Here is a 22666-nt window from a genome sequence, read left to right as displayed (position 1 = left end):
GTGTGTTTTATTGTTTTTTGAGATCCTCCAGCTGCCCCAAGGAATAAGAGGTTCCACACTCCTCAATCTGAGAAGAGGTTTGGGAAGCCCTATCACAGACATCCAAATTTATCTTGATTTCTCTTTTCATATGAGCCACTCTCATTGGTCTAATCATGACTTCTTGACCCTTGCACTCAGAAAACTGTATCTGCCCCTTTTGAGCATTCCTTTTTTGCAAGATCAACATCTTTGCAACTAGAACTGTCATTTGAAACCAGGCTGCTTGATTCTTGTTTGGTCTCGATATCTGAGGTGTGCAGCAAGCATTTTTTTTAATGATATAATCACTAGAACAGGAATGAGCTTTTTTTTTTTCCTTTACAAGAAATGCACCCTCTTGGAGATAATCTCTTTGCAAGGAGTGGGGTTGTATGCTGCCACTGAGAGTGGGGCCAGAACCACCCCCACACTGTTTTTCTCTTAAAATGATCATCACTCCTCCCTATTTCTCTCTCCTTTTTTCTCTCCTGAATTTTCAAGACACACAGAGAAAGAACAGTGTGGGCGGTGATAATCTTAAGAGAGAAAGGAAGTGTGGGCTGGTGACAATCTTCACTTTGCTTTCTTGCTACCTGCAGAGGACCACAGATTGCCCACCATTGCCCAAGAATATTACACAACGTAATGTTATTCTATTAATGAATTATGGCAGAGAAAGAAATATATAGTATTGGTTTTAGCCTTCAAACAAAAGCTATTGTTTAGTACATTGTAGAGAACTCTTGACACATCTACTTGCTTAAGAGTTTATCTATTTTCAGGGGTGCCCAAAGTTTTGGGGCCTAGGAGAACATTTTAAAAGCTAAGAAAATGTCATCGGCACTGCACAATACTCATTACATAGAAGAAAATTTGGAATGACTCAGAACTGGGCCCTCCTACAGGCAAAACACCTACTCCTACTCTCCCGTTGAATTAAAGCTGACAAAAATGCATGCAATTCCTCAAAGAATAAGCAACACTCACAATCAAACAATGAAACAAAACATCACACTAAATTTATGGTGTAACTGTGGTCATATGGGAATTTAGAAGTGAATTTCTGGAATACTATACTACAACTTATTGTCAAACACCTGATGCAGCATGTAATAGCATAGTAGGAGCAACAAAAGGGGTACATTGGAAATGTTTTCTAAGTTCAAGACATTTCAAGTCAGTGAATTTTTCATGGACACTACAAAGGCTGTATAGAAAATCAGTAAGAATTTGAAAAACGTATTATAAAAACTTTTAAACGTATTAACATTAAAATAATGTGTAGAATAACACATCCTCAGAATTTATTTCAATCTACTTTTGCAAACAATGTCAGAGTTTGGAAAAGTCTACCAAACATATTATTTCTACATAGACACCAGGTCCTGCCCATGGACAGCTACAATTCTAGGAGGGATTGTCTGTATGTGCGTGTTAGCATGTGTGTGTGTGTGTGTGTGTGTGCGCGCACACACACACACACACACACACACACACACACACACACAATGTATCTATATAGCTCTATACGCACACATATATATAAGCGAACAGGACAACCAAACAAAACAGATGTAATGACTACATTCACATGTCACAGCAAACGATAGCTAATGCTTAACTGTAAATGTGCAGGAAGCTCCCGATTTATCCTTCTGGTAGCACAAGTGAAAGCAACAATGACATGTGGCTTAGCATTGTAGCCAAACTAGGAGATATGGTTTGTTCACTCCAAGCAAGCCACACATGAAGCCAAACAATGCTCTTCCCAAGATGTGCAAATAGGGCCATTCTTGAGAAAAACAGGGTGACAGTCAACTCAGTTTTTCTAAAAGTAGATCCATTGAAATTAATCAAACTTAAGTAAATTGAATAAATTTCAGTGTATCTAAGTAAAATTTAACTGAAAAATATCCATAGCTACTATGTGGAATCTTATTCAATGCACTGCAACAAAAAGAATTATTCCAAATTGCTCTCTGATTAGTATCATGAACATAACAATCTTAAAATGGGAAGGTATTCTTCTCTATTATGATGATGAAGTACACTAAAAAAGCTTTAAAAAACTTGAATTACTTAATTAGAATCATACAACCTAAACAATTGCAATACTGCTCATAATAAATCTTCCTTACTATGAATTAACCATTGCAAATCAGACTTCTGCCTCTATGCAAGTTTCAGAATCGGAAGCAAACATTTCTGTTACGCAATTTAAACCCAAGGGTTGTCTACTTCCTAAAAAGTATGTACCTTTCCTGTTGGACACAGGATTGAACTACTTATGTACATTTCTTGGCTGTTCACTGCCTTTTGGCAGTGAAAATTTATAGCTGATGCTTACAAGATAAATTACTATGACTGTGTAGGAAACAACCACCACCAAATTGCTGAACACTGTTCAAAACTAGCACCAAAGGAAACATTACAGGATTTTACCTAGACAAAAGATGTTGGAGCAGTTAGTAGACCACAGTGGGGGTAGAAGAAAGGGCTGAGATAAGCAAGAGCAGGACGACTAAAAGGAGTCCTCACTCTCACAACCTAAAAACAGCTACATGATTTCATGAATAATTATATTGCCATAGATGTAAGAGTCCCATGTGCTTTAGACCTACACAGGCATGACAAAGAGATGGACAGGGTTATGCAGATAGATTCTAGACAATGTTTAAGGGCTTGGGCAACTGGTGCTCCAAAACTGCTTCTGGGAAGACTGCCAACTTCCTTCTCTCAGGTGGTTGACTGCTGAACTATGGAAGAATGATGCAGCTATGGCAGAGGGAGAGAAGCAAGAAAAAGGTTGAGTCTTTTGCTTCTCTCCTGATCTGCTAGTTCAACCAGCAGCATTGCTTAAGACCTGCCATTGATTAAGACAGGCAAGAAAAGCACATCTGTAGGGGTGGTGAGAGATCCGTGTGAGGGTCTCCTTGTTTTTCACAAGGGTAGCAAAAGGAATTGCTGAGAGGATGAAGTAGAGACCAGATCTTAACAGCCCGGCCTAATAACCATACTCAGTTTTATTTCATGCCCAGTCCTGGTCCACCCTATACTAGCATTTAACTTTGGAATTGCGATAAGTAGTACAGAGAAAATGATGACCTGGTGTGTGGCAGCTAAGAAAAGACAAATTCCATATTAAGGTATCTGAAGAAGTGTGCATGCACACGAAAGCTCATACCAATAACAAACTTAGCTGGTCTCTAAGGTGCTAATGGAAGATTTTTTTTGTTTTGTTTCCATATTAAGGATCATTACAAAAGGAATTGAAAGCAAACTGCCAGTGTGATGTCTATATACTACCTCATGGATCAGAAGCACTATGCCTCTGAATATCAATTGCTAGGGAACACAAACAAGAGCTACTGCAATCATCATTGGGTTATTGTTGTTTTAATGGTCTTTAATCTCATGGAATTGGAGGTTACTGTGAAGCATAGATGATTAAAGTGGAAACAGGAGGAAGCAATTTATAGACGCCTAGCCTGTTCTACTACAACAGAATAAGCTTAAAGTTTCACATACATGAGACAGCATTAATAAGACAGCCGAAATGGATCCTAGCCAGATGTGAAGAATATTGTACAACAGGGCTGTCTCACCTTGTGCCATCCAGATGTAGCTGGACTCCAGCTTCTATTGACACCAGCCAGCACAGCAACTAATCAGGGATGTTGGGAGCTGGAGCTGAGCAACACCTGCAGGGTCACAGGTCAGCCATCTCTGCTGTACAGAATGAAGTTTGTAAGCTCCTCTTACATATAAAGGGAGTGGAAACACACCTAGCATTAGAGCCTAGCATAATCAGCATATCAATGGTATGAGCTTAGTTCCTTAAAATCTAGCAGAGCAAATATTAGGCTGGGATCCAATCAACAGAAAAGACAAGTGATGTTTTCTTTTCAAGTCCCTGCACGGCAAGGTGCCTAACCTTGGTGGTTTCCCCACTCAGACTCTGAGTAGGGGCAAGGGAAACCCATAAACAAAGTTTATAAACAAAGTTTATTCCTAGCAAAAGTTTGAAATATGGGTCAGACCAAGATGCAGCAGCGCAAAAATATGACACACTACCTTTTAGAGATCGCTTTCCCGTTAAGGAATACCAAATAGGCCACCTTACCCTCTCTCAGTCAAAACACCCAAGTATTTTTGAGCCTTAAGTTTGTAAACCCCATGTCCCTTCTCCGCCTTAAGAGTTCTCCTAAAGCTTTAAAGTTTAAAGGAACAGGCAGGCTTCCAAGAGGCGAGAACTCGTCTGCCAGCACTCTCCCTCCACGGCGAGAAAGCTCTCCCTGTTGACTTTCTGCCCGTCCTGCATAGAAGTCAGAGGAATTATTCTAGAAAAACTGGCGCCAACCCTCGTGCGCCAATGAGAAACCTTCGCGGCGTAGGTTACCCCCGGGGAGAATCTGCCCGGTTCGGAGCAGGATGAAATTGACTTCACCTCGGGGCGAGAGAGGGAGAGCGAGTGCCAGCACCGCAGCCGCCGCTTCTGGGCGACCTCCTCGGACCACGTACGAGCGAGGAGGCAACGCTTCCTTGCCCCCACCCGCCCCGGGGCCCCAGGCGGGCGACTCCGGAGCAGCTCCTACCTTGACAGCCACCGCCGGGGCCGAGTCCACGACGGGCAGCAGTGCTTGCTGGGCCGGGGCAGACGAGGCGAGGTGCAGCACCGCATCCTCGTCGGCGACGGGAGCCACCGAATGGCCGGGCCTGCCCTCTGCTTCCGAGTCGGAATCGGAGTCCGAGACGCCGTACGAAGCGAGCGCTGCTATGGCGGCCGACATCTTAGCAGAACGGAAGTGGACCTTCGGCAGGAGGGAGGAGCCACGAGGAGCACCCGACGGGTCCTGGCAGCTGTACAAAACAGCTCCCTTTCCCTGTCGGGAATAACGCGCTCGCTCCGCGACTTTGCCCAGTTTTAAATCGCAAAATTGCTTTTAGAAAATTGCTCTAATTTTAAAAGCATCCGTCAAGAAGTCTTCGCCGTAGGCATCATTCATTCCAAGATTGGTTTTAAGATTACATGGCGCAGGACTTTCAGCAAGTATACAAATCCCAGCATGCAACCGACATGCCGACCCAGAGCCAAACATGAAAGCTTTTTCGTCGCTGAACTGGGCTGTATAAAGCGGCTCCCTGATGCACATTTATTTGGGAGAACGCTTCAGTAGGACTTCCGAGTAAATAAGCAGAGGTGCGGCAGCTGCAAGTATGTGAGAAGGAATGTTATGGCCTGCCATAAAATGGCTGCAGAGACGCAGTGCCCCATCGTTGCCCCTTCCACAAATATTCTGTGACACTTAACACTTAAGTGCTCTATTTCCCACCACCAGTAAACAAAGCTTGTTTTCTCAAGTAGCCCCAGAAGAGCAGATTCACGAAGCCCTAGGCTGCAACTCCACCACCTACCCAGAAGTAAGCCCCACTGAATTGGACTTACTTCTGAGTAGAAATCCTATTGAAATCAGTAGGACTTGCTCCCTAGAAATGGCGTATAGGATTGCGCTGCCTAGAGCCATGCAAATTGTTTAAAAGGCTACATGTTCATTACGAGGACAAACTACGTATCAAGCAATGCATTGGCTCATTCTTGGGGCACTCGGGAGGAACCACTGCATACCGACAACCATGCGGTGTCATTTGTTTTATTATCCTGTAGCCTGCAAAGCACTTGATTTCACATTGCATTAACAAGTAGGGCTCTTTAAAGCAAACAACAAGCTTTATATGCATGTTTACTTTTAAGTAAGCGCCACTGAAATGCAGCGCAATCATAACCACAGCTACTCAGAAGTAAGACAATTTCTTCCCCGGTAAGTAGGGCTCTTGGCACTGGGTTAGTCCCAGGTTAACTCACCTTCAGGTAGATTCCACGGAACTCAATGAGGCTTATTTCTGAATCGTGCATTTTAAGTGTATTGTAGCCTAATCCCACGCATGCTTATTCAGAAGCAGGTCCCATTAATTTCCATAATTTACTTTTTACTTAAGTGTGCTTAGTTCACTTGCAGCCTTACTAAACAGTTAAGCCTCGCTGAATTTAGTAATACTGTACTGTCTTTCGATAAACATCCGCAAACTGCAATCCAATCCTATTTATGTTTACTCAGAAATCCGTCAGGTGTGCTGGATAAGGTTGGCTCCTGAGTGTAATAGGACTGCAGCCTCACTTCCTTTGTGCATCATAGACTAGAGACGTCCTATAAGCTTTAAGAAAACTTCAGTGATAAATGTTCCAGAGCCTGCGCTATCAAGTACTGGCTCTTCAGCACTTTTCGCTTCCAGTCAAACACGTCTCAAAAGGAAAATGGAGGCGGACACAAAATATATAGGATGACCCTGGGCCATGAAAAATATTTTTCTCGAATAAGCAGGGCTAAATGCTGGAAAGAATTCGTATATAAGTGCGTCGGAACAGCCTGCAGCTCCGCCTCCTTTCGTTCTGATTGGCTGCGACAAGCCGGCTTGAGTAAACGCCGCAATAATTCTGGTGCCTCCTCCATCATCCTCCCCCCTCAAGAGAACAAAAGTAGCCTGTACCACCCGACATCGTGCTGGGGGGTGGCGAGGCAGGGGAGCCGGATGATGGTGGTGTCTCCCGACTCCCTTTCCAATGTGTGTCAAGGGATCTGTCGAGGACGCCAGTCAGGTGGTTGCGTAAACAACACCTCCACCTCCCCCCACCCCTTTACCATCCTCCACCCCCGTTCCAGGAGAGAGTGCTGGAGCCGGCGGAGAAGCCCCGCCTTCGGCACACATACACACACACGCGCGCGCCGCTGCGTGTCTATTGTGAAGCTTTGTGCGGGGGAAGCTCCGCGTTTTCTCTCCTTCGCAGTTTCTCTCTACCGGCCCCTTCTCCCCCCCCGCCCCCACTCTCTCTCTCACGGATCATCCCTGCCTCCTTCTCCCCCCCCCCCGAATTCTCACGAGCGCTTGTCCGCGAGGGGGGCGGCTATTGAGAGTTCGAACTTCAAACCCAAACGGACCCGGTTGGCACGAGCCCAACAGACACAGAAAGGGGAGGGGCTGAGCGGCGGCGGCGGCTGTGTGAAGATGTGAAGAGAAGGACGGTGCTGCTGGCTATTGCTGTGAGAACGGGCAGAGAGAGACGGTGAGTGCCCTGCTGCGGCCCCGCATTCACTGCAGTGCTCCCCCCTCCCCATTTCCCCCCTCCTCATTCCCGCCGTCGCCGCTTCTCTCTCCGACCCCCACCTTCCCCGGTTTTCCAGAGTGGAGGGAGAGACTTCACCTCACCGATTCCAACCCGGAGAAGGGAGGGAGCCTCCCACCTTGTCCTGCTTTCCGCCGCCTCTGCGCGGCTTACGGAGGAGAGACGCAGGCGAGTGGGTCAGGGTCTTGCAGCCTCTTCTCCCTCCCCCCTCCCTTTCTCAGGTTGGGGTATGCAGGAGCTTCCGGTCGCCTTGCGCTCCTCGCCCCCCCACCCACGATGAGTGATTGGAGTTGTGGTCTCTGAAAGAAAACGGGGGGGGGGGCGAGGCGAGTCGGCTTCGGGAATCCTCAAAAGGGACTGATCGTGAGGTTGGTTACTCACCGTCCCTCTGTTTGAGCTGTTTCCACTCCTGTGTACGTATCTGTTATTCTGAAATAAAAGAACAGCCTTAACCCCCCCCCCCCGTTTCCTAACTCATCCCACCCCATCTGTCCAATTTCCAACTTCTGTCTCGTAAGATGCAAACTTGTTACTTCCTTTTTCCTGACCCATCAACCCACATTTTGACTAAGGAGTGGTTAGAAGTATGAGGGCCCCTTCTCACCCCCCCCCTTACCTTTGAGAGTGAAGTAGGAATCTTAATCTGCATTAGTGGTTCTGAATACCAAACCAGCAGATGGTATTTATTCTCGGCTAATTAACAGAGAGCAAAAGCCTGTGATCTAGTATAATAAGGTTTCAGTGAAAAATGGAGGAGAGGACTGGGAAATAGCCTTTTAATTAATTTATTTTATTATTGTGTTTCTATCCAAATTTGGGGGCTATTTTACTCTGGCTTTAGCCCCAACATAGCTGCTGTTCAGCACATTGCTTATTTTATTCATTATCATCTTACATTTATATCATGCTTTTCTGCCATCCTGTATTCAGGGCAGTGTACATGTGATTTCCAAGTGATCATCCATCCTGGCACTGACCAGACATTAGACCTGTTCAGTTTAGGAACATAGGAAACTGCCTTATATTGAGTCAAACCATTGATCTATCTAGATCAGTAGCAATCCTCTCCAATGACTCACTGCCCCTCTCCAGGATTTCAGGCAGGGTTCTACCAGTCCTACCTGGAGAGGTTGGGGATTGAACCTGGGAAATCCTGCATACAAAGCAAATGCTGTACTACTGAGCTATGGCCTTTGCCTTAGCTTCAGCAAGGTGGCAGCCTCATGTTCTTTAGATCATATAATATGAATATTGTTTTTCATATTTGCCAGACTGCTGCTATAAAGTGCAGTATAATATTAGGGAAGTTTTTAATGTGTGATGTTTTACTGTGGTTTTATAATTTGCTGGAAGCCTCCCAGAATGGCTGGGGCAACCCAATCAGGTGGGTGGCAATAATAATAATAATAATAATAATAATAATAATAATAATAATAATAATAGTAATGATAATAAAAATTACTACTGTATACAACCAGTATAACTGAAGTGGGCAAGAAAGTAATATAGGGTGGGATGAAGAATTGTAATGCTTTTCTTCTGGACATGTAAAAGTAAGAAAGGACCTCTCTTCCTCTCTAGATGTGTTATAATAGGTGGTGCTATGAGAGATCATAACTACTTCATTAATTTTTGCCTCTATTTCTTAAATCTAGCTAGAGACCTTAACTGTCTGGTAGTAGGCAAAGCATACACATGCTTCCCAAATGTATAAAATCTACTGCAAGCAAAGTAGATGTGCTTAGGATATAACAATGCAAAAATGGTAGTAATCTAAAATGGTCTAAATGCCTAATTTTAAATGAAACTAAGCTTATAGTGATAGATCTAAATCAGTTCTTTCAACTGCCTTTAACTCTTTTAGCTGTTAATTTCTGGCATTTTACATAATTTTGTACTAGTTTGAAATTAAAAATAGTGCAAATATGAGGTATTGAATTTGACATTTTATTTTGAGTGCTTTTAAATAATTCATGTACATAAGAACTTTTGAAAGCCAGTGCTGGACAATAAGGTGATAGAGGTATCTCATAAGTTTTTTAATCTATAAAGCATAAAATATTTATATGAATATAGGCTCCCTAGTAATATTTTGTTACATTTCTAGGCTTTTTCTAATCTTTTGCAGAGTCTGAGAATTGCAGAGACTAAGTGTCTCTGATGCTCTTATTTTAAAGAATTTGAAATGTGATCTGCCAATATTGGATCTTGCATAATGTACTTTAGTTGCATTGAATTGCTTCTTCCTGTAAATTAGGTTTTAAAATTTAAAACTTTGTCTGGAAATAGATGTCTCAAACTGTGTATTAAAAAAAGAGAAAACATTTCTCAAGGGCCTATTTGCAAAAATATTCACTGATACTACCTTTGGATCATTATACTGCAGATGTTCCATCATATGTGAAGCAAATGTAAAAATAAAGCTAAATCTAGACATTCTATAATAGATGATAAAAACCTGATTGTAGGCATAGTCAACTTAATAATAACAACAGCAAATATATATCTATATTAGCATCCTACTGGCTTTAGGTAATAATGTAACAGATTTCTTTTGAACATAACAATGCACATACAGAGGTCTCTTGTTTACGAATACCAGTGTTCAAAAATATCATGCTCGGAATGTATCTTTGAAAACATTGGTCAGATACCCCATTCAGAAAACTATTTTGTTGAAGTCTCTATTGCTTTTATCCAGCAGCACTGGGCATGAGATATATAATTAAGTTGAAATGTGTGAATACAGTAGTGCACTGTTCTGCAGTAGCATGCATTTGCTGTAAAGGCTTTCAAATATCTGTTTCTAGTTTTACCATCAGTGAGGTGCAGTATGTGTGTGTGTTTTCAGAGTGAGTCTATGAACAACATAACCAGCATTTGTATAAAACCGAGGGAAATAGATATATGTGAAGATAGCCTTGTCTGATTTAGAATGAGTCAATACAAGAGGAATATTTAGAACAGTTCGGTTAGAAAAGATGCTCTTGTTACCATTCTTGTCTCAGGAAGAGTTATTTGCTTTAGACAAGCAAATGTGTGGATTTTTAAAATGCTGGTTGTCATCTAGTATATTATTTTACAAGCTTGTAACTTCCAAAGGTTATGTCCAGTGGCGGCTGATAATAGAGGATGTGGCATATAAACTGATTGAAGGTGAATGGTAAAAGGAGGATCAGAAGCATTGTAAGTGGTTAATACTATAAATCATTTGAAAGCACAGTGTTTCTGCTAACCATATGAAGCTAAATTATCCTACATAAGTGAATCCAATTTTCTTTTTAAGCTGCCCTGGGAGGGCTTTGCAGCATATATGTAGTTTAAATAAACAAATTGAATTTGAATACCGACTGGCATGTGTTGGTGTTCATTCCTAAGGGTTCTCCTTTAATTATCTTTTAGATGCCTAATGTAGTTGCCAGTTCTTGACTTGGTCACAGAAGATAATACCCTACTAAGTCACTCTTGTAGGGCCCCCATTGAAATCACTGGATTTCAAGGAATACATTCTGGAATATGTACACAAATATTACACACCCACACACCAATTATATTTGGCAATAGTTTTTCCCCTCCCCATTCAGTGGGATGCAGAACTTTTAAGCACACAATATGCATGGAAAGAAATGGACATCTCATAGAATCATAGAATCATAGAATCATAGAGTTGGAAGAGACCACAAGGGCCATCGAGTCCAACCCCCTGCCAAGCAGGAAACACCATCAGAGCACTCCTGACATGGTTGTCAAGCCTCTGCTTAAAGACCTCCAAAGAAGGAGACTCCACCACACTCCTTGGCAGCAAATTCCACTGTCGAACAGCTCTTACTGTCAGGAAGTTCTTCCTAATGTTTAGGTGGAATCTTCTTTCTTGTAGTTTGGATCCATTGCTCCGTGTCCGCTTCTCTGGAGCAGCAGAAAACAACCTTTCTCCCTCCTCTATGTGACATCCTTTTATATATTTGAACATGGCTATCATATCACCCCTTAACTTCCTCTTCTCCAGGCTAAACATGCCCAGCTCCCTTAGCCGTTCCTCATAAGGCATCGTTTCCAGGCCTTTGACCATTTTGGTTGCCCTCCTCTGGACACGTTCCAGTTTGTCAGTGTCCTTCTTGAATTGTGGTGCCCAGAACTGCGATTTGCAATTTGTTTTATACAGTGGAGTGAAATGCACTGGGATAAGATTTTGGAAGAAAAGTGGGGCAAGCTGATGAAAACCTGATAGAATGGTTTGAGGAAGGCTGATCTCTGTGTTTTGTTTGTGACAAGCTGGAGATAATAAGAGTGCAGTGCCTGTTAATTTATTCTTCTAAATCACATTTATGCATTGTGTACAGTCTTTTCTATATATTTCCCCCATTTTGTACATCTTGGGTATAGATTCCATTTCCCCCGTATATTAAATCTGACCAGCCTGTTGGTTTGACATTATCTACTGGCACGTCAAACTCCAACATGAGAATCTGCAGATGAGAAAGACTTTTCTAGGCTTCTTGCTTGCTATAACGTTTTAAAAATGGAAAACAGACTAGATTACTGTAAAACATTACCACTAACTTTAGTTGTTTTATATAATGACTACCTGCTAAAGAATAGCATTATGTTATACCAGGGGCGTGGAACCTCCAGCCATGGGTCAGACATGGCTCTCCAGTCCTTCCTATTTGGCCTGTCAACCAGTTTGGAAGAGCCGTGCCCACTGCCCATCACCTTTCTCTTGGAGGGAGAAGCAGTTTTCATTGAATGGGAAACCACCGCTGTTTGAAAGCCCTTTTGCAGACAGCCCTGCACTGCTCCTTGAATTCCTGGTTTTCTGAGGTTTGTAGAGCAGTGCAGGGCTGTTTGCAAAAGGGCTTTCAAGCAGCCCCAAGTTCTGGCAATGGGGGCTTCAAGGCACAGCATCACTTGACATCATAGTGATGTCAAGTGATTCACTTTGCAGTTGAGTGTGGCACATTTAATTAACATATCTAATTAATATCCCACGACAAACCAAAGTCTTAATACATATGGTAAAATAATCAACTGAAATTTTAGGGCTTAGGTATGATCTGAGATTTATGTGTATATAATTTTTAAAAATAATTATGCATTCCATTTTGTACCAGCACTTTAACCAGAATTCCTCTGGAATAATTTTGTTTCATTGCTGGAGTTCTTCATTCTGTCCATTGTTGTGTTAGATTCTGGGGTAAATCACTATTCACTGCTTTGGGGTACAGAAGTTAAAAAGGAGGGGAAAGCCAGTAGCTTTTTTGATTGGGTGGGGGTGTTGTACATTTTTATTTGTAGTTTACCATCCCAGAGCCTTCTCTCAGCAGCATAGCAGACTTGTGTCAAGTCAGGTTCTCAGAAGTCGTTTTATACTGTCTTGGCCAAATCCCTGAACATATTGAGTATTTTAATATTTATTCTGGCTATGTTCTTGTCTTTGTACAAGAGGAATACATTGTCTGGATTGTGTACAGGTAGTATAAATCAAATAACCTCCTTAAACATGCTAGTTTAATCAGCAGTTTTCCAGCACATATTTTACATTTGCACAATGATTTCTTGCTGTCACATGCAATTCCAAACAGCAATAATGTCTAATGAAATTATATTTCATAATAACTGCATACAAAAGAACAGTTTTAATGGGAGGGGCATATACATTTTGAAAACAAATTATTTTTGCTGGATAGACATCAACTTTGGTTATTCTGATTCCAAGCAAATTTGTGCGTTTTGAAAGAACTCACCACCACATAAGTCTGCTTGAGCAAATACAATCTTTAACACTCCAGTTTCAAGGAGATGAATATCACTGTTGTAAAATTGGCATATGCATAGTAGCGCCCCATATTTTTGACTGAGTTGGAGCAATACTCTCAACTCCTGTCTGCATGTGTCTACTGTATCTGAGATACTCCGATCATAAAATCATAGAGTTGGAAGAGACCCTGAGAATCATCTAGTCCAATCCCCTGAAATGCAGAAATATGCAGTTTTGTCCTACACAGGGATTGAACCTGCAACATTGGTGTTATCAGTACCACACTCTAACCAACTGAACTATCTACTTGGTCAATGGCGTCATACCTTTATTTATTTACTTCCTAAATTTATATTTTACCTTTTCTGCCAAAGGAGGCAGGGAAGCAACTCACTCCAAGGAAGGAGGTCCTTTAGTAATACTTCCAGGCCTTTCACTCCACCATCAACCAGTACATAACCATTAAATTTTCTGATCACTATAATATAGCTATGTAATAGATATAGCTTCTGGGATAAGGTGGAATTTCTAAATGACTTCTGTCATTGCCTGAAGGTTTACAGCCAAGTTAAGACATAATTGCATTTTCAATAATACACAAGTAGTATAGGCGCAAACATCTACAAGATCTACATAAAGGATTTCAAAAACTACAGTAACTTGGTTTACAAACTTAATCCGTTCCGGAAGTCCGTTCTTAAACTGAAACCGTTCTTAAACCGAGGCGCGCTTTCCCTAATGAGGTCTCCTGCCGCCAGTGCCCTTCCACCGTTTGGATTCCGTTCTTAGACCGAGGTAAAGTTTGCAAACCGGGACACTACTTCCAGTTTTGCAGAGTTCATAAACCAAATCATTCGTAAACAGGACTGTTCTTAAACCGAGGTACCACTGTACTTAAGCAAATTTAGAAATAGATACCTGTTTGGCTGTGTCAGTCTAAAGAGTCAACTGAACCGAGAAAGGGTGGAATTCAAAATAGTACTAAGGAGATTCCTCCATCAGGCAAGCATAAATACTTTCACTAATGGCACTATCTCCATTCTCCTCCAGTGAGCTGTTCTAGCGGTTCTCTCAACCTCCCCGGAGCCAACTGGGAGTGAGGGGGAAGCCCCATTGTGCTAACAGGATTCATTGCACTGGTGGCTTCTGCTATCACAACTATTGAACATCAATAGTTGTCACCTACAGCTCCCAGCTATATCCTATCTCTAGTGCATCGTTAAGGATCAGCAGCCTGTATTGGAATGTGAGCTTTTCTTTTCAAATATTGGGTAGAAAGCTTCCTTTGCCGTCATCACCATCTGAAGCAGCTACTTACCAATAAACACAAATTCAGGAGCTAGCCCTTTCAACTGATTCAATATTAGCCTTGTCCTCATATTTGCTCAAGTGATGCTATCATGGGTCAACATAATTGGCAGTGCCATCAGGGACTCATTAATTTGCCTATTTTCTGTGTGATACGTGTTATCATGTGCCAGCAGTGCCTTTCTGCCTTGACACGAAGTGAGCATTAAACATGTCAACACTCAGAAACCAGTGGATGAACATGTCTGCTAGGTATTCTCTAACCAACTTCAATTTGAGTCTTTTTCTTGCTTTACTGGATCTCACTTTCATTTGTGCGCTATAATCTGATATTCCTATCCCACCCTTCTTGTCACATTATCAGTTTTGCTGCCTATCATTTTTATCCCATGCATGAGACTTAGGTTTACTTGGTGCATTAAAGACACCACAGCACACATCACCTCTTTTTAAAAAGCCCGATGTAATCATAAAATAAGATCACAGCATAAGAGTAACATAAATCCCATATGTCAAACAGGATGAATTAAATCCAATCCAAATAACCAAAGATTAAGTGGTCTTGAGACGTCCTATTTTGAGATGATTAAAACAGATGGAGTGAGGGATCTCTTAAGCACGGAGCAGGTGTCAATAAGATTCTTCATTACTTACATGTGGCTTCACATGTAATAAATTTTGTATATAGATAGCATTTGAGTTGTATTCTCCCCAAATATAATTAATAATTTTAAGGATTAGGACTTTTTGCTTTGGAAGATACAAATCCTTGAAATACACTCAAAATGTATCCCCCCCCCAAAGCCAGTGGGGTTATTTTGGACCCCTGCAGCTATTTGAAGTACAATAATTGTAAATTTTGTGCAGCAAACCTGACCCACTTAATACTCTGTGTGCTCCTCAACAACTATGGAGACTGTTGTCCCATGATGTTTTTGTCTCCTTTCCTCCTTTGTATTTAATCTCCAACATTGTAGATGGTAGCATTGAGATTATAACTTTCTTGTAAAAAAAGAAGTAGTTGTTTATATATCTAGCAGGTGGAAAATATAAAAAAATCACTGAAAGTCATGTTCATCCATCTCTTAATCTGAAAAATGCCAAAAAAGCCAGTATATTCTAATGTGTGAAATGCAGTTGTAGTCTCAGTCCAGTTCCCAGTGGAGAGGTGTTAACATAATAATTTACACCAATTACATCCTTGTTGACAATCATTTGTAGAAAGGTCAAAGATTAAATAGTTTTAAATTAACCTTTCACTTCTAGATGTGACCGTTTCCTGGCCAGTGATGAGACACAAGTGATTGCAGTGTATGCTTTCCTATAATGAAGCAGTACCTGTTTATGCACAGAAGACTATTTTGAGAGTGTAAAATCAAACACACCCTGGAGTGTTATTGGTAGAAGACAACTGAAAAGCAAAAGGTAAGTTAAGATAGATGGTACAAACATAATTTCTGATCTTAGACATGTTGGCTGTGATCTGGTAAGCTGAATTTGAATGCAAGGTTGAGCGTACCTATCTTCCAGTATAGTATAGAGAGAATATAGTATACTTTCCTGTAATGCAGTGGTAATTCTTATAATTTGGATCAGAATTCCAGTTTCTTTGTCTGAAAAATTGCTTAATTAAATGGTAAATCTATAATTTATCTTGCACATCCCATTTCCTTTCTACCAGTGAAATATTGATTATAATTACAAATTTTAATGTCAAACAATGCAAAATTAATGGGCTTGAGGCAGCTGTCATTTATCTCTGGAAGAGGTAGTGTGCAAGCTGCCATTTCCTAATCATCATATTCTTGAAAGTTTCCAACTTCTTCTGCTTGCTGCCTTCCATCTCAACATCAGTTGCCTTGTGTGCAGTTTTTTTAAACACCAAGAGTAAATTGTGTGCAGTCTTTTAAAGTGAAGGTCTTAGCAAGGTGTGCCTTATTGATACTGTGATTTATTTATTAAGGGTACTGAAGTTGGCAAATGGAAACTTGAGAAACAAGACCTTGAGTACTAAAAAAGGAGTTCTAGCAATAGATCAATATGAGTTAAACTGTTTTCCCATGGTTTCCATTTTTTTAATTTTAGAGATGCTCTCCCATAGACTAAAGTAAGAACCAAAGCCCTTTCATGTTGTATGAAGGAGAAATGATGATGGATTGAGAACACTCTTCTAAGAATTGGAGTATTACTTTCTGTGGATTCTTGTATTTTTTCAGATGATTAATCTGAAAAATCTATATTTCAATATCTATATTGAAATCTATATTTCTTTGAATAGTGTTCCTCTGAAAGCAAGTCTTCTGCAACTGTATTTTCAGCCATCAGAGCAGCAGGGGGAATAATGCATTCAAATATGAAATACATCAAACCATATTTGATTTGTTGCTTAGCAGCCAAAGCAAATTATGGAAATTGAAATCTGAAACAGATTGAACATCATGATAGCAAAAGAGTTTCACTTCTGTTTGTACCATCGTATTAAATAACACAATTTCTGTTCTGTGGGCTTTTTCTACACTTTAGCAAAATTGTTCTGCTGATGCTTTCAAAATACACTGTAGAATGAAAGTAGTGTTATAAAGCTCATATCTGGCTTACAACATCTGAACAGATGAGCACATTAATTAGATATATCAGTAGGAGATATTAGAAGATTCTCAGCATGGTGTTTTAGGGAATGCCTTGAAATTTATTTAATTTACATTCTATTTCAACATATACATTGAAGAATATGAAAATTACATATTCCAATCTTTTCATAGCTTGCAGAACTATTTCATGCTGCACATCTCCTCCTTACTGTTGGGGATTCCTCCATCAGGCTAGATACAGGATATCACAATTGAAGCAATGTGAAAAGAAAAGTTAGAAATCTAGTTAGCTATAGTTTTTAACTTCTGCTGCCTTTTTCTCTGGTGATTGTCAGCAGCAGTCTACGAAGCCAAGATTCAAGAGTAATTGATAATTAACCAATGCTTCCAATCCAAATTGCTAATTACTGGCATATTATGACTGTGATGCAATTTTGCAAATAATTATTGAGTGAGGACTTCTGCTATTACAGTGCAGCCCCACTATTTTGAAATATGTCTGTAATTTCTACATTAGTTCTTTTAAGTCAACTGGGGACAATCTCAATAGCTTTCTACTGTGTTCCCAAGTCAGGACCAGCAATACAATGCTCAAGCAAGGGCCAGTACCTTTAAAGGGTGGATAGAGACTGTAAGTTTACAGTTACTGAAGTGCTCTACCGTTGATACACTTTTGCATCCCACTCTAATCATTTCTTTTAATTATAATTTTAAAGGCCTTGTGGGTGAAAGTTCTGTATTTGATCTTAGTTCAATAGTTCAATACTTAGTTCAAAACTTAGTTCATGGTAAGAAGTTTTGGCATTCATCAAATGCTACCTTTTGGAACTGTCACTAGAGATAAAACTGCAACTACTGCAGAACAATTCCCTGGATATCTGTCTCCCAAAATTCCATCTGTGCTCGTTGGCCCCAAAAGCTTAGCAACCTCTGCCAGAGGTTAAGTGTCCAACGGGTAAAACAGCAAAAAAAACCCCACAAACAAAACAAACAAAAAAACCCACAAACCAATTTACATGTCCATATTGTCTTTTATAAAATCAAAGAAGTAGCTGGTGTAGATCTTAACCTCCACACGTATATGATTTTGGATGTAGTCTAATTTGTTTGTACATGTTGAAGGGAGTGTCAATAAATCAAAAAGGGACTGGAGAGGGCTTTACAGCAGCTGTTGGTGGTAGCTGAGCAGCTCCCTACTTGCCATTCTTTCCTGTTATTCTGCCTGTTATAAACTAAATTTAGTCTATAGTGTGTGTGATGCAGGATTTGAACTGCATGCAGGATTGCAGTAGTGGAATATTTGTATAGGTCTAGGTGCTGTAGTACAAAATTGTGAGTTTTAGAGGATGTGTGCTGGCATTCAGATAGATCCTAGATCAGGCATCCCCAAACTCAGCCTTCCAGATGTTTTGGGACGACAACTCCCATCATCCCTGTCCATTGGTTCTGTTAGCTAGGGATGGTGGGAGTTGTCGTCCCAAAACATCTGGAAGGCCGAGTTTGGGGGTGCTTGTCCTAGATCATTCTTTCCTACCTAGAATTTTCCCTATCCAGGCACTGAATATCAATATGTATGGATATTGTTTGCATCAAACATACTGCTTTTCAGACAGACTTTTGATGCATCACTTTGTTCTGGAGTGCAATCAGCTGATTCAGAATTACTTACTGTATATGTTAATTAATCCACTGTATTATCAATTCTAGCCATGTCTCTAATGGAAATTAAGGTTGTGAATTTTGGGGATGAATCTGCAAGAGCTACACATGACAAGCAGGATTCATTTCATACTATTATTAACACACAGTGAATTGACATTAAAGGAAACTCATTGATATTAGAACAAATTAAACAATTTAACACAATTTAAACTACAAACTAGAAGAAATGAGAATTGTATAAACTTGCCATACTAGAATAGACACATACATTTTATTCATAGCTGTGAAAATTCTGTTCAACTGTGTATAGCTATTTGTTCTCAAACTATGCATTATATGGGGCTCCCTATACCTGGGTGTTACTCATCTAAGTGTTACTCAGAGTACACTCATTAAAATTAATGAACATTAATTTCAGTGCATTTACCCTGAGTGAAACTTAGTTGAATGCCACCTGGGTTACCGTATTTTTCGCTTGATAACACGCACCCGACAATAACACGCATGTAGTTTTTAGAGGAGGAAAACAAGAAAAAAAATATTCTAAACGAAACAGTGGATGTATGATTTTTGTGGTTCATGCTGTGGCCACAGACATGTGATCTGATGGTGAGTTTGGGGTAGCCCAATGCAAAAATCCTGAGGATCCATGTGGATCCATGTTTGTAACCATGTTTTTGCACCACTGCGGCCCCAGGCAACAGTGGGTGCATGATTTTTTGGGTGCAAACTGTAGCCATGGACATGCTATGTGATCTGATGCTGAATTTGGGGTGACCCAGTGCAAAAATCCTGAGGATCCATGTGGATCTGTGCTTTGTAACCATGTTTTAAGTGGGGAGGGAAGGAAAAGCACTCAAGGGACAAGGAGCACACGTGGAGCATGCTCTGCTTCTCTCCCTCCCCCCCCCCCCCGCTTAGCGAGCTGAAAAACTTTGCTGGAGGGACAGAGAGCCTGCTTGCTTTAAAGGAGCCTACTTAAAGATGTAGGCAATTGGAGGTGGCATACTCTGTCCTGATCTGGTGTTAGGCTTAGATCTGATTCTATAGAACTATATCAATTCTTAATTTCTAGTTCATTCTGACTAAACTACTGTCAGCAAAACATTCAGTTAATTATTCAGTAGCTGTGAACATTTGTCATCTTCTTAGATTCTAAGTGAACATCATATACCGTATTTTTCGCACGATAGGACGCACCGGACAATAGGACGCACTTTGTTTTAGAGGGGGGAGAACAAGAAAAAAAAAATTCTCCCCCTCTCTGCCCAGCGCCCCTTCAGTGAAGCGGCAGGAGGCGCTGCACAGAGAGGGGGAGAACTTTCCCCCTCTTGTTTTCCCGCTCTAAAACAAGGTGCCGTTTAAGGTGCGTTCAGGCGGCTACCTTGGAAGCCTGGAGAGCGAGAGGGGTCGGTGTGCACTGACCCCTCTCGCTCTCCAGGCTTCAGGTTCCTTTCGACCTGTTCTTTGGGGCTGGCGGGGGGAAGCCCACCACCAGCCCCAAAGAGCAGGTCAGGGAGCAGCGGAAAGGCGCAGCGGAGAGGCTCCTGCCATAGCCGCGCGTCACCTCCCCAGCTGGGAGAGCGCGCGCGGGGCTAAAGCAGCCCCCCGTGACCCTCTCCCAGCTGGAGAGGTGACACGCAGCTATGGCAGGAGCCTCTATAGCAGCGCGTCACCTCCCCAGCCGGGAGAGCGCGCGCGGGGCTAAAGCAGCCTCCCGCGACCCTCTCCCAGCTGGAGAGGTGACACGCTGCTATAGAGGCTCCTGCCATAGCTGCGTGTCACCTCTCCAGCTGGGAGAGGGTCGCGGGAGGCTGCTTTAGCCCCGCGCGCGCTCTCCCGGCTGGGGAGGTGACGCGCTGCTATAGAGGCTCCTGCCATAGCTGCGTGTCACCTCTCCAGCTGGGAGAGGGTCGCGGGAGGCTGCTTTAGCCCCGCGTGCACTCTCCCGGCTGGAGAGGTGACACGGGGCTGTAGAGGTTCCTGCCATAGCCGCGCATCACCTCTCCAGCTGGGAGAGGGTCGCGGGGCTATGGTGTCTTCGCTCCATAGGACGCACACACATTTCCCCTTCATTTTTGAAGGGGAAAAAGTGCATCCTATAGAGCGAAAAATACGGTACAATTTCTTGCTAAAAGATTGAGGTCTTGAAGGGAGGGGTGATTGTTCTTTTGGATGAGGATTACATTGTAAGTATCAAATGCAAAGACAGGTTGCAAGAAGTACAAGTTTGATTAACAGTTTTAAATGTTTTAGTATAACCTTTCTAATCAATGGAAGCTAAAAGACTAGAGTGAAAATCTACAGTTAAACCTAGGTTTAGAAAGTACTACTATTTTGTGTTAATACAAGTTGAGTGTAGAACATAAGTGATTACATTGACAGTCATGTCTCAGTCTTTTTATAAAACATAATAGGGAGAATGGACCTAGACAATTTTAGGGGATAATTTTTATTTGTTTGGGGTACTAGAATGCCCCAGACAGATGCATAAATGTTATGTTGGAGAGAAGCACTTTAATATACTTCCCTGAAATAGTTTTTGTTTGGAAAATCATTTGGGACACTTTAATCCACTATGGGACGTCTATGAGTGGCACTGTGGGTTAAACCACAGAGCCGATCAGAAGGTCGGTGGTTCGAATCCCCACGACGGGGTGAGCTTCGATTGCTCGGTCCCTGCTCCTGCCAACCTAGCAGTTCAAAAGCACGTCAAAGTGCAAGTAGATAAATAGATTCTGGCGGGAAGGTAAACAGCATTTCCGTGTGCTGCTCTGGTTTGCCAGAAGCAGCTTAGTCATGCTGGCCACATGACCTGGAAGCTGTACGCTGGCTCCCTCAGCCAATAAAGCGAGATGAGCACCGCAACCCCAGAGTCGGCCACAACTGGACCTAATGGTCAGGGGTCCCTTTCCCTTTAATCCAATATGGCAATTCTTTAACAGAAACAAAAAAGTACCACAATGGCAAAACATTAGTAGATTTAGTGAGGGTTTTGTGTTTTTTTACCCTAGGTGTTTTTTGTTTACAGAATGAAAATTTTGAATTACATATGTCTGAAATTTGTGGACATTGGCTGCAGCTGTGCAGGTGACCATATCCTAGTAGCTCTGCTTCTGTGTAAATTCTGCAATGAAAAGTGACCCTGGTTTGACTTTCAACCTAGTTTATGTGGAAGAAAGTTCAGTCACCCAACACAACTTTTTCTCCACTCCTCCCCTGTCCCTTAAAGATTGTAAATGAGAGCATCTGCTGTTTGGCTGTAGGGGGATTGAATGTTTAAGTGTCCCCACATAAAGATGCTAACATTTCAAAGAGAACATTAGGGTTGGAATTCTTCTCCTTGGGCAATGAGATCACAATCAAAGGAGAGGCTACCCAGGGAAGCAAAAGCTTTGAACAGAAGGGGTGGAGCACACAGCATTCACAGGAAATGAACAACTTGGCACAGAACCACAAAATCTATTTAAAAAGGCAAAAGATACAATAATCATGGCTGTGACCCACTCACAACTAGTTGTGGTTTGGCAAATAAACATGATTAATAAACATAAAACACTTAAAGATTTGATAATCATCACAATTGGGGTCAGTAGAGACTGGGTGTGGCCAGGTTGCTGCAGAAAATAATTGTTTCTTTAGCTGCTTTTTGTTTCTTTGCATATCGGGCAAGAATAATTGAATTTTTCTTGTTCTTTTTTTGAATGCCTAATGTTCTGAACTGCACTCTTAATAGGTTATAACATGACTATCATGCTTTCCTGAGCTTTTCATCTTCATTTTGCTACATTGCACTTCTTCCCACAAACTTGTTTATAGCTGTGTGTGTGTGTGTGTGTGTACACTTACACTCTTGTACACATACCCATATGTTTACGGATGCATCTGTCAGCTGCAGATAGCATTTCATGTGCCTGAGAAAAGTGTTCTTTGACCCACCAAAGCTTATGTCCAAATACTTGTTCGTCTTGAAGTTTCACTGGACTAGCCCCCACCCCCCAGGATTAATTCTTGGCTTTTTAGACTGCTGTTGAGTCACTAATGGAAAATCTTTAAAAAGAAGGATGTGTTCCAGTTTTGAGTTGGTACACCGAGTACAGAAGCATCCATATACACCAGCGAACCAAGAGGCTGGCCATGTGGTAC

General features: G+C 41.6%; 2 protein-coding genes across 8 annotated transcripts in view; one reads left to right on the top strand and one right to left on the bottom strand.

The window, feature by feature from the left end:
• The window catches only part of CDC40 (cell division cycle 40), a 96728-nt gene that overhangs the window by 31383 nt on the left and 42679 nt on the right, over positions 1 to 22666 (bottom strand). For 2 of the 5 annotated variants that reach the window (XR_014006029.1, XM_081186704.1), the window contains exon 1: positions 4617 to 4826. The exons of 1 other annotated variant lie outside the window; for it this stretch is intronic. Coding sequence is in view for 2 of the 4 variants with exons in the window: in XM_081186704.1 (XP_081042830.1) it covers positions 4617 to 4811 (195 nt within the window). In the remaining 2 variants the exon portion in view is untranslated. Of the gene's footprint in view, positions 1 to 3626; positions 3751 to 4616; positions 4827 to 5884; positions 6454 to 22666 lie in introns of those variants that run through there. 2 more of the 5 variants (XM_081186706.1, XM_081186707.1) reach the window with 2 other exon arrangements.
• The window catches only part of WASF1 (WASP family member 1), a 52513-nt gene continuing 36828 nt past the window's right edge, over positions 6982 to 22666 (top strand). Inside the window, exons 1-2 of one of the 3 annotated variants that reach the window (XM_081186702.1) lie at positions 6982 to 7141; positions 15534 to 15692. Coding sequence is in view for 1 of the 3 variants with exons in the window: in XM_081186701.1 (XP_081042827.1) it covers positions 20696 to 20709; positions 21552 to 21610 (73 nt within the window). In the remaining 2 variants the exon portion in view is untranslated. Of the gene's footprint in view, positions 7142 to 15533; positions 15693 to 20680; positions 20710 to 21551; positions 21611 to 22666 lie in introns of those variants that run through there. The other 2 variants (XM_081186701.1, XM_081186703.1) reach the window with 2 other exon arrangements.

This window comes from Podarcis bocagei, assembly GCF_964188305.1.
Source record: "Podarcis bocagei genome assembly, chromosome: 3".
Lineage (NCBI taxonomy): Eukaryota > Metazoa > Chordata > Lepidosauria > Squamata > Lacertidae > Podarcis > Podarcis bocagei.
Note: the sequence above shows the minus strand (reverse complement) of the source record. Positions and strands in the feature narration are given on the sequence as shown.